Source organism: Nipponia nippon, unplaced genomic scaffold, assembly GCF_047370975.1.
Source record: "Nipponia nippon isolate SJK-2023a ecotype South Korea unplaced genomic scaffold, ASM4737097v1 scaffold_1, whole genome shotgun sequence".
Lineage (NCBI taxonomy): Eukaryota > Metazoa > Chordata > Aves > Pelecaniformes > Threskiornithidae > Nipponia > Nipponia nippon.
In genome coordinates, this window is record NW_028262290.1 from 15,308,474 (window position 1) to 15,320,509 (window position 12,036).

The 12,036-nt window shown below is 40.9% G+C and overlaps 1 protein-coding gene across 4 annotated transcripts in view; it reads left to right on the forward strand.

The window, feature by feature from the left end:
- Positions 1-12,036, forward strand: part of SAMD12 (sterile alpha motif domain containing 12) — a 179,904-nt gene that overhangs the window by 91,762 nt on the left and 76,106 nt on the right. For 3 of the 4 annotated variants that reach the window (XR_015702228.1, XM_087747194.1, XM_087747183.1), the window contains exon 5: positions 7,028-7,099. The exons of the other annotated variant lie outside the window; for it this stretch is intronic. Coding sequence is in view for 2 of the 3 variants with exons in the window: in XM_087747194.1 (XP_087603320.1) it covers positions 7,028-7,099 (72 nt within the window). In the remaining variant the exon portion in view is untranslated. The remainder of the gene's footprint in view (positions 1-7,027; positions 7,100-12,036) is intronic. 4 annotated transcript variants of the gene reach the window in all.

Here is a 12,036-nt window from a genome sequence, read left to right on the forward strand (position 1 = left end):
GTATACAGCATGAATGATTGGGAGTTACACACCTGCCTAAACAGGGCTGTGAGTAGTCAGAAAATTTGAGAACATGGGACCTTGCCAAGCGCAGAACTGGAAGGTCGTTTGGAGTTAAGAGACGACGATTGCAGCTTGCTCTCCCCCTGCTGTGTAGGCTTTGTGGATACAGTAGTATCTGAACTGCCGTTGCCTACTGTCTTTCGTGTCCCTTGAAGAAGCGTTGCTTCAGATCAGCACATTTCTGTGTCATCCCTGTAAAGAAGTCAGAACAACTGAGGTTTGTGATAGAGAGTCATCCTGTTACACTTCCAGGATGTACTGTTTTCTTTCCTGGGTATGTTCTGGGCTCAAGGATTTGGCACCCGAGGAATCATGAGTTCCTTCCGCCAGAAATACTCTTTTTCTTCTCTGTAAAAAACAGCAGATGTTGCCTCTGTGAGCGCTCCAGGTAGGCAGTGTGTTCGCCTTCTCAGGCAGCTGGCGGGGGAAGTGTGTAACACTTGAGGAATCTCGGTTTCATGTCCCTGTGGTGGTGTTCAGAGGCGTGCGGCATTTGCAATGTTGACTGTCCTCTTACCAGGCACCCGTTTCTTTTGTTTTCATTATCTTGACCTCACCTTTTTCTTTTCCCTAACCCTGAAACTTCCAGCTAGTCAGGAAGGGCCTTTCTTCTTATAGCACAAATTGCTATGCAAATGTTTCTTGCATATGCTGCATACATGGCATCTATCCAAGGCACAGAAGAAAACACTTGATATTTCAGAAGAGCTCTAGCAAACTTAATTCCCAGCTGATTTCCTTTGCTCTGTGCTCCTTTTATGCTCCAAAATCTCTTGAGAGACCTTGTGAGTTGAAGATGGAGTATAGCATGGAAACACTGTCAGAAATTACCCAAAAGTAGTAGTTTATCCCTTATCATAGCATCAAAACTATGTTCCAGGACTGAATATGCTAAATTGCCTGATTATGGATAAAGAAATCTTAACCTTCTCGATACAGGTTTATTTTCACAATATGTCCATATCCCTTGAGAAGCTCGAGTAGTGGGCCCATGTGAACCTCATGAGGTTCAAACAAGGCCAAGTGCAAGGTCCTGCACCTGGGTCAGGGCAATCCCCAGTATCAGTACAGGCTGGGGGATGAAGGGATTGAGAGCAGCCCTGTGGAGAAGGACTTGGGGGTACTGGTGAACATGAGCTGGCAATGTGTGCTAGCAGCCCAGAAGGCCAACCATCTCCTGGGCTGCATCAAAAGCAGTGTGGCCGGCAGGTCGAGTGAGGTGATTCTGCCCCTCTGCTCTGGTGAGACACCCCCTGGAGTGCTGTGTACAGCTCTGGGGTCCTCAGCACAGGAAAGACACGGACCTGTTGGAGTGGGTCCAGAGGAGGCCACAAAACTGATCGGAGGGATGGCACACCTCTGCTATGAGGAAAGGCTGAGAGAGCTGGGGTTGTTCAGCCTGGAGAAGAGAAGGCTGTGGGGAGACCTTATTGCAGCCTTTCAGTACTTAAAGGGGGCCTATAAGAAAGATGGGGTCAAACTTTTTTAGCAGGGCCTGTTGTGATAGGACAAGGGGTGATGGTTTTAAGCTAAAAGAGGGTAGATTTAGAATAGATATAAGGAAGAATTTTTTTACGATGAGGGTGGTGAAGCACTGGAACGGGTTGCCCAGAGGGGTGGCAGCTGCCCCATCCTTGGAAACATTCAAGGTCAGGTTGGATGGGATGAGCAACGTGATTGAGTTGAAGATGTCCCTGCTCATGCAGGCATCATGAAGATGCCCCCCCCTGCAGGGGGGTTGGACTAGATGACCTTTAAAGGTCCTTTCCAACCCAAACTATTCTATGATCTATGATTCTATGATCTTTTACTCCTTTCCATTGTATGTCCTTTTTTCCTGTACGGCTGTAGTAATCATAGCACTTTTACTTAACACTGCTCTTCCAAGACTGTAAAACAACTTTGCCACCATCCATTAGCATACAAAAGAGCAGTCTTTGTTGTATTTTTCCCATCCCAGTCAAGGACATTTGCAGCACTTACAGAGGACGTAGGCTCTGGAGTCAGAAGCCGTGGTTGTTCCTCAGAGGTTTTTCAGACTTTAGACACTGTTAAGACTTCTGAAAATCAATTTTTTCAGGTTACAAGTATGCACTGAGGGGTTCTCTATGGTTTTCATTTGTTTTAGCTGAAGCAGAACATTGTATGTGGAGTGTGTATCTGAGCGCAGATAAAATGTTTAAAATACATGCATCAGTGACGATAAATATCAAATTCCATCTTTGGCATCCGTTATTTGAATTTCATGTGGCTGGTTTCTAACCTGAAGAATATAGTTTGCAGTGCAATCAATGGTCCCTGGTAGACCATTGAATTACTATGGTTCTGTTAGTTACCTTTTAGCTATTGCTGTGATGCTAATACATATTCATATCAAACAACCAAGTGATTCAGCTGACAGGTAAAATAAGTTCCAATACACTGGACAATACATTATAATGCACTCTGGGTAGGTTTAGCACAGAACTGTCCTTCAATATGCGTAGCATATTAGTTTGGAGTATGAATAAGAAAACATGTATGCAACTATGAAATTTGTATTGATGAACTTATATGGCAAGATTTTAGCTGTATAATATTATGATGTGCTTGCATTTTTATGTGTTTCTATAAATAATATTGCAACTCAGTCTACTGGGAATGTAGTATTAGCTGTTTTGTATGATTGCAAGGACATAATTGCAGTTGTCTGGTTTTCTTATTATTTTATTAATGTTGATTTTTTTTCATTCCTGCTTTCCAAATTTCTCAGAAGTCAGTCTACTGGAAAATTTGGTCTGGAAAGTTTAGTCCTTCTGAGCTAATGCATACCCAAAACTGTCTTACATGTTTGATGAATAGATATTACATATATATACATATACACACACACACATATATATACGTATTTCCCCACTCATGTGTAAATTGGAAAGAGAAAAAACAATTTTGCTCAAGGTTTAAGAAAAAAAATTAAAATATTGCTGTTTGTGCTGCAGCCAGTCATGAAAGACTTTCAACTAAATAGGAAAGTTTTGAGCAGTCAGAGGCTGTGATTTAACAACAGCTGTTTGTGATCAGTGCCAGTAGAAATCACTTGTTTTCACCCAGCCGAAAAGAACAGGATGGTAAAAGGGATTCCAGGAATAGGTACAGTCTTTCACACAGAGTTTAAATAAATCAAGTCTACATATTTTAAGATGGTGCCATTTACAATGTAACGTATTTGTCATTTCTATTGAGTTATTTTCCAGAAATCAGACATAGAATATAATTAGGGTTGATAATTGTTTTTATAAAAGAATTGAGGAAATCGGAGCCCTAACTATACTTCTGACCCTTAGAAAGTACATACATAGAAATTTTCACTGCTGGGCTTCTGGTTCAAAACCTGACTGTCTTCGTCGACTTTGTGGTCAAACTGAGTGGATGGCGTTGGAGATAGGAGGATAAGAAAAGCCGTTCTCCGTCGGATCCGGTATCCCTCTGTCCCAGTACTCTGCCTCTGAAGGTGGCAGATGCTGTTTAGGCAGAGCCTAGAACCCTGGCCCCTCTCTGTGGTCCCATCCGCTTGGGCTCCCCAGCATCCAGAATTGCTGCATTAGGAAGAGTACTTCCCTGCCTAATTCATGTAGTATCCATTGAGTGTCATGAAACAAGTTGTTCCCGACAAGTTTTTTTGCAAACTAGAATATAGTCACTGGCAGCCTCAGTGGTGCCGAAAGCGCCAGCGCCTGACTTGGCGTGCCTTCAGTCGCGTTTGTATCTTCGGCCTTCCGCAGAGACTCTAAGCCATCCTACTGTCATGTGTGTGCAGTTGTAGCTACACATCCTCTGTGTTTCAGATACACCAGTCACACCTCAGACACATCAGATGAATTGTGCCTGTTGCTCTCCATTGATTATTACAGAAGCTCAGGATGACTGCCAGACGTATTTGTCTACATGATAGACAACTAAACTTAGGTGAGATCGATTCCCACTGGCTATGCCTAGGTGTAAACTCCCATGCTGAAAAAAGTTGGTCTGAAAGCTGAATGAATTGCCCTCTTCACTCAGATGAGTTTTGGTAACGCCATCTTTCTGATTTCATGAAACTGGTGTTGCTGACGCCTGCATGAATGCGTTCTGTTTGCAAAGTGTTTCACCATATTGGCACTTTTAACAAACACGGAAGTCACTTAAAAGCCTTTTTGAAAATATAAAATAAAGTTTTGTTGTTTTGAATCCCTGAAGGTGAATGTTGCCAAACAGTTCAAAAGCATTTTCTTCCTGTTGTTACTAGCATTTATGGCCTGTGCAATAAAGATTTATAATTATTGGAAAGATTCAAGGGAGGCGGGAGAAAAACCCTCTCCTTTTATGCCTTTGTAAAGTTGCTTTTCTAAGTTGTGTAAAAAGAACGTGTTCTATTTAAAAGCTGCTCTTTTTTCATTCACATTCTTTAAAAGGCTTTCTGTAATGTAATTTTAAAAATGAATGTGGTTCTATTCAAATAAAAGTTTACTCTTAATGGCTTTTATGCTTCATATGATAGAGCACCTTCATTTACTTAGTTATACATAGGCAGTCAGCAGTGTTATGAACTGTTTCTTTATTACTAAGCAGTGTGCAGATCTCTGGCATCTTCCACAAAGGAAAGGGTGGGTTTTTTAAACTCTTTATTTGACATGGCCATAAAGCACGGGTACTAGCCCAGTGTTTTATGACATGCTCAAGTATGATTAATAATTTAACTATGCTGGTTCCCCCTTTAGATCAATATTATAGAATTTTTCCAGTCACTATTTGAATGGATTTTAATTGAAATTGATTCCCTATAAAATAATAAATTGAAGTGTATTAACAATGATCTTGTGGTCCTTGATGTTAAGGAGTTCTGAATTCTAACAAAATTCTGAACAGTTTTCAAAAAATACCCGATTTTCCTCTGTGCAGCCTAAGTACTCATAAAGCACCTGCAGGTTTTTTTATTTAAGTGCTAATTCCAACAAATGACAGCATAAATACAGCAGCCTTGATTTGCAACATGAATGTGAATGGAAATGTGGCAGGGAATTATTGTCTTTAAAATTTTTTTGTTTGCAGTTCAGCTACAGCAGTATTGTGTGATCCTAACATTTAAATATATACTGTTATGCATAGTGTTACCGTCAACGTTTTTATCAGTAAAAATACCTCCCAGTCACCTGACATTAAAAGTTACCTGTACAAAGAAAGGATGCATTGAGAAAATCCGCAATGAGTAGCTCCGTAAGAACCTCAGTGTATTGCCAAAGGTATCACCTGTAAGGGCATGGAGTCAGTCTTTGTCTGTTTTTCTCAGCGCAAGAGTGACGGGTTGAGTTTTAGGCAGTGTGTACATGGCAATACCACACTGTTCCGAAGCTCCTCAACCACACTAAGGTTTCATCCACATCCTAGAGCTTATTCTCAGGTATGCTTATCCACATAGTTGGAAAAGTAGTTGTTTTACATACATTGGGCTTGTACAATGACTTCAACCTGAAGACAACCTGATTAGAAAATAGCCGGACTCAGGAACGTGCACATCGTTTTGTATCCAGACAGCCTGGTATAAAATGTCAGGACTCTAATCTGGCATACTCATTCAACTATACAAGAGGGCCGGAGCTTATCCTCAGGAACTGTAGGGATAAGCAAGTTAGAGACTTTTGCATGTGAACAAAAAGGCATGTCGAGGTTCCCCTTCAACCCTGAGAGCAGTCTGAGGCATATACATTGACATGGTCTTAGAGTTTTGAGTCCTCTCCATGAGAAACAGGATTCAGAACTTCCCAGTCAGTTCATCTGGGACACCCAGCTGCCATCAGCTGGCATTTGATGATGTGAGAAGGAGTTGAAGCAATTCCAGCACCTGGGCCTTGAAACTAGTGGTTTTGCCATATTCTTTCATTCTTTACTGAGACCAGTTGGAGGCTTACTGTCATTAATGTCAGGCAGCAGACTCTGAAGTTAAGTTCTTGTTTGTTGTGTTGAAAGAGCATTGTTGTGTAGGACTTTAAGGAGCTGGGTTTTTAGAGAAAGACCTGAAAGAAAAAAAAGGTCCTGCATGTGAAAAAGCGGGAGTTCTTACTAACTGATTATGCCTTTGTTCAGGGAGCAGTAACAAGCAAAGCTTCTGTTGTTAAAATTTATTCTCCGAAGTCCTCTAAGCTGTATGGGTTTGGTTTTCTTTTCTGGTCTGTGTTTGTTGGAGGTAGACATGGAGAGGGAATGGTAATCACATTTCCTTCTTTCTTTAAAGTGTTAGGTCATTCCAGTCTTCTGGAGAAATAGAGAGGAAAGCCTTCTTTCTTACTCTATTTCTTTTTTTCTTTCATTCCTTTAAGAACTCCTGAGTAACTAAGGACTGTGGTTAAAGTTGGGCCAAGAGATGAATATCTCCTGCTCTAGTTTTCTTTTGTTGGTTCTCCTTTAGCCTGAGTGTTTAAAGGGCTGATTAGACTACAGTTGTCTGGGGAGGGATTTCTTTAGCTTCTTCCAGAGAGTGTAGCTATGTGAAACACTTCTCAGCCGTTCCTTGTGATTTTATGTCATAAGGTGCCAAGACGGTCCAGCCATATTTAAAGAATCTTGGATGCCGGAAGGAGCAATCAGCATCATCTTAGACAACGGACCGGCTTTTAAAAGTGTCAGGCAATTAAGGATGCAGATAGACCTTTGAAAATTCCCTACGCCGATCACTCCCATGGTGTCACAGCAGTTATAATTCTCAGTCCAAACTTTAAAGACTTTGAAGCAAACAAACCATATTTCAGATGAAAGGGACAGGAAAGAGGAAGGGAGGGATAGCCCTACCTCTAAAGCTCCACTGACAAATCAGTTGTCACCTGTGTCATTTCTGAATGCGTCTTTCTCTAGACTCAGGAGTTGCGTTAATGTGTCCAGCAGTGCGGCTGCCATCCATTCTGTTACAGCTGTTGACTGTGACACTAACCACTGATATTGTTGACTTTTGTAGATCTCTGCTTAAACCTGGAGCATGGTTTTTTGAGGGTCATAGAAAAGCAGCCAGTCCTTACAGCTCATCAAGGTAATGAATGTCTTTTTGCTGGGGTGTGTCTTCATAAAATGAGACATCTATGAGCATTGTTTGTCTTTTTCTAGAAATGTTTCCTTTAGGTGTAGAGGTTTTTTCAGCCATTGTCGTGAAAATAGTGGTTTATTTTCTTCAAATCCTAATAAGCTCTTTCTGAGTGAATTATTATTGTTTACTGATACTTGCTTGTTAGAATTGTTTGTTGATAAGTTTTCTTTCTCACTTCTTAAATATCAGCTGCTGTGATAAGCACTAAAATGTGTGACCATCGCTTTGTCAGCAACTCATGTTTTCCTTTATTATACCATTACTGCTATTCTCGAGATCTCTCTGGTTCCCTCTAGTAATTGGAATGTCACTGTGGGAATTTTACTGTACTTCTACATGGCTTAGCTGATCACAGGATAATTCTGGTATAAGAATACATGTTTTACTGATTTCTTTAGTGTTTTCTCTTGATCCGGTTGATCAGAACCCAGGGTATTTCGGGGAGGAATATAAACAGATGCTGGGACCAGAAGAGAGGAAACCTTTTATCAAGTACATATCTAGGAATTAAGAGCACCTAAAGCTACTTTCTTCTTTAAGTTTCTGCTGATTATAATTAATTTGGCTAGAGTCTTTGGGAAAATCTTTAGCTGACTTAAAACTTGATCCGTACTCTTCACGCACACATTCTGTATCAATTCTAGCACAGTGAGCAAATAGCAAGAGTAGCTACTCTGCTAAGAAGAATGTGAATTTATGTCTACCACCAGCTATGGGCTGGTTTTATCCCAATTATTTCCCTTTGAAAATCTGAGACCTCAACTTTGCTCTTGGTTCCATGAGGGCAAATGAAGGAGTAATGCTCCATTGATTTCAGCGAAATGTGAAACTAGTTAAAATGAGAACAGGATCAACCCCATTTTTCCTCTACAGCATGAGACTATAAAGCCCATTCAAATCAATGAAGGGTACCAATGACTTTGCTGACCTTTGGATCAAATCCATAAACCTTTTTAGTAACTTAATTAAAACCACAAATACAGAAACATAAGTGTTCTGTTCTCTAACCCAACATAGGTCTTTCTAAAACTGAAAAATATGACCCTTTGCCAATTTTATTGTATCAAAAATACAATTTTGATATTATATTCTCTTTAGAACTTTTTTCTTAACTGTATAAAGCCTATTTTTCACTTGGTCTCAAAATCTCTTTTGATGATGTGCACTGCCTATGTTATTTGCAATCCTAATTTCATGATCACTGTTGAAAATGAAACTCACAAAACTGGCTTTTATCTTAGTCTTTTGATTCATGCTCTTTACTAAAATGGCATAATCAAAGATAAAACCAAGTATACTTACTGTCTTTTAGCTAGAGCAGTTTGAAATGTCTTTGTCGCATCTTACATGAGCCAGCTAAAAGTTAGGTGTCTGGTTGAACTCATTGCTCACATTCCTCAAATAATCAATGAAGAACGACAGCCACCTCCAGAGATAATCTGTGCCCTTCTAAAACAGATGCCCATGATAGGTGCAACGCATTGCCCTCTGGAGGTTCCTGCCTCTCTCAGCTGGAGGACTTGACATCTAATTTGGGATAGCTAAAATTAAATAGAGGAAAAGTAGGCAGTAGCTTTTCCCATTTTTTCTTCTCAGCATGACGCATATAACAAGTGACATTACCCACTTTCAATGTGCCACCAATCTTCCACTGCCTTAGTATATTAATTTTATTGTCTTTATCTGTACCTGTAGCAAAATTTGGTTACGCTATGCCTTTTTTTGCTACAATTGATAACATCGTCTTTCATAATCTACTACTTTCTATGAACATTTTTTTAACTGAGCTAACTGCTGCTCACTGGTAGTAGAATTAAAGCACCAACCAAAAAGACTAAAATTAATGAGTTATAGGTTCTGGATTAAGAGGTTTTGGGGTTGTTTTCTTACTTGTAATTTAGATGGTCCTTTAGTCTGAAGCAGACAAGGACTCATTTTATATATTGTCTTGGGATAGGGTTATAACTTACCTGTGCTTTGGCAATTTTTGTCAGACATGAGTGCTTTAATAACTGCAGTTAGACAGATCCTAGTCCTCTGAGTTCTGCCTTTCATCTGGATGTGGTTGAGCCTGATACAAATATTAAACCATTTTTATTATGTTATGATTGTGGCTTTTATTGCCTCTGTGGAGCTGGGTCCACTCTTACACAGGAAGGCCGGGACCAGGCTGAGAGCCCCAGACGAAATGCTCATTGGGAACTAAACTTTTGCTTTATAATTCAGAAAACTTACTGAAAACTTCTTCCCTTTCATATAATTAATTAGTACAGGCAATGAAGGTGTAAGTCTCTTGAAAACCATGAACTGCATAGTTTCAATTAAATAGAAAAGCTGGCAACACCTATCCAAAAATGACTTGAAATAATAACGCAGAAGAGTGACTGAAAAGGCAAGCTTCTTCATATGTCTTTTGTTTGGTTTCTGCGTCTCCCTTAAAGTTCCCTTGCATTCTCATGCAGCTTGTTCATTTTATTGAATGCTAAAGCCTTTTACCATCTGCCAAAAGATTTTATTTTGGGGTTTCCTCTTATGTGGGAGGGTGGTTTCCTCCTTCCCTTCGTGCTAGTTTCATTGCTATCTTTAGGACTCAGAGCCTACTGGAGACCTTCCTGTCTCCCTTGTATTACACAGTCTCCTCCTTCCTTGCTGCAAGTTCCTGCTCCCGGGGGCAAAGAAGAAAACAAGAACTGAAGCTGCCTTTTTGAGCTGCCTGGCTGATGCAGACGGCTTTTGTTTTCAACACAGGAGCCCAGTTCCTGGAGTGCAGGGCTGCGCGCACTCAGCAGAAACATTCCCCGGAGTGGGTGTTTTTAGGAACGGTTCCTGCGTCGAGGTGCACGTAACTGCGCAGTGCTTTGGCTACAGAGTGCAATGGGCTTCTGAAAACGGGTGCTGTAACCTGTAGTGTTTAGTGTAAAAGCAGTTTACTCCTCTCTATTTGTTAGTTTTCTACCTCAGTACATTAATCCAATCTGTTCTGCCACTGTTAAGACATCTGTAGCTATAGCTCTTTAGTTTCTTCCTTTTATGGGAAATTTTAGATGTTTATTTTTTCTATGAAGATATTGATTTCCTATCTTTACCTTTCTTGTGCTGTAGAGAAAAAGAAGTGAAATTGGAGGTGTTATATTTGCAGAGGGATAGAATTGCAATTTTTTTTTTTTTTTCCAGAGAGCAAAATAAAGTGGGTGCCAGTCTGGGTTTTTCAGCATAGTTCTCAAGGATGCAGGGAATACAGCTGCAGTGGGATGTGAGTATCCAGGTGCCAAGCCATGAACATGGCAGGAGGAGGCTGAGAGTCTCGGTCAGGCACCTCCATTTAAATCTTTGCTGTGGAGCTCTTCAGGTACCTGCCATCATCTCTCCTCAGAGTAGATGCTACGTGGGGGAAACAAACGGTCCTGCCTTTTCCCTTCAGCCTCTGCTTGCTGAGAGAGAGAGCGGTCTCTGTCTGAGGGGCGTGCAGTCCTGTTACTGCCTGTCCTAATTTGCTGTACAGCTGAGCCTGTGACCGGAGGCAGTCCGAATGTGGAGGGCACAGGCACAGGGAGCTGTGTTGGGCATCAGATCACCTCCTGAGAGCTCTGCCAGGATCCATATCAACCACATTATGCCTCTGCTGAGTGCATTTCTGGCTTTCCTTGTTTGATTTTTTTTTAAATCAACTGGCATTACACCAACCAGCATGTCAGGTAGTAATAGGAATGTAATATTATTTTATTTGTGATTAGCTCATCTCTTGGACTCTGAGATGTTCTAATCTCTATTCCTCCATCATCACCCAGCTCTCTTTGAAGCTCTATCCCTCTTTGGTTTATTTACTCTCCCTCTGTAATTGAGAACTTTATTGTTGATCGCCATGAAAAATTGGCAGTGCTTAAAAATAAATGATCCATCTTCCATCCCTTCAGTGCATCTAGTTTTTATGATTATAGGAATCTAATGAAGGGTTGAAATGGGGATGAGGAGGATGAGGGTGTCCCAGGGTGTTACCTAAATATCGGATCTACAGATGAAAAGGGATGCCGGGATTTCTGTTCAGGAAAGTGCCGGTAAAACTGCCCATTTCTTAGCACTGGATATTTTAATGACATTCAATTCCAAACTCCCAAGTACAGCATTGCAGAGAGAGGTCAGTGGTGCCCATTTCTAACAGCAGAATGGTGCAACATAACACAGCAGCCTGAGATGGCATTCTCCTGAAAAATAAGAGGGCTGTGTCAAAAAAATTCAAGCAGGAGACACATGTATCTCCTCATTTAGAAAGCAAGGCATTGTACTTCCGAATAAACAGTTTTCCATGTTCTCTGTGTCACACAGATGCGCACACATGCACACACTGTAACTGGATAAAAACGTAAACAGTAAAGTAAGGATATGATTAAAAATTAAACAGTGACTGCAGAAACCATCGATAGTAAGTGCTTATTAACTTACATATAACGGCATGCTGGTATGATAGCTTCAAATTGGCTGATTTGCAGCAAATAAGGCCAGCTTTCCGAAAGGATATTTCTGGGTTTCAGTAATCAGACCCTCAGCTCTGATTGCTTGTTTTGTTCCTTCACAATTTTTGCCAGCCTTTTTAAGTAACTGATAATATGCATGACTTTCTTGAACTATAGTGGGGGATATGCTTAATCCTTCACCTCTGGTGCTTAGCAAGAATGAGACAGTAGGGGTCTGACCCGGCTTTGTCCTATCTCATGCAGTGTGAGACTTCTACAATGTGCCCCTCATCTCCATCCCCTTTTTCTGCAGGGCTTCACCAGAGCCCCTATCCATTCTGTGACCCACCTTGCTGGCTGTTTGTTTATGTACGTGCTGCAGGATAAGCTGAAGGGCAAAGCTGATTTATACATATTCACCTGCCCATCCAA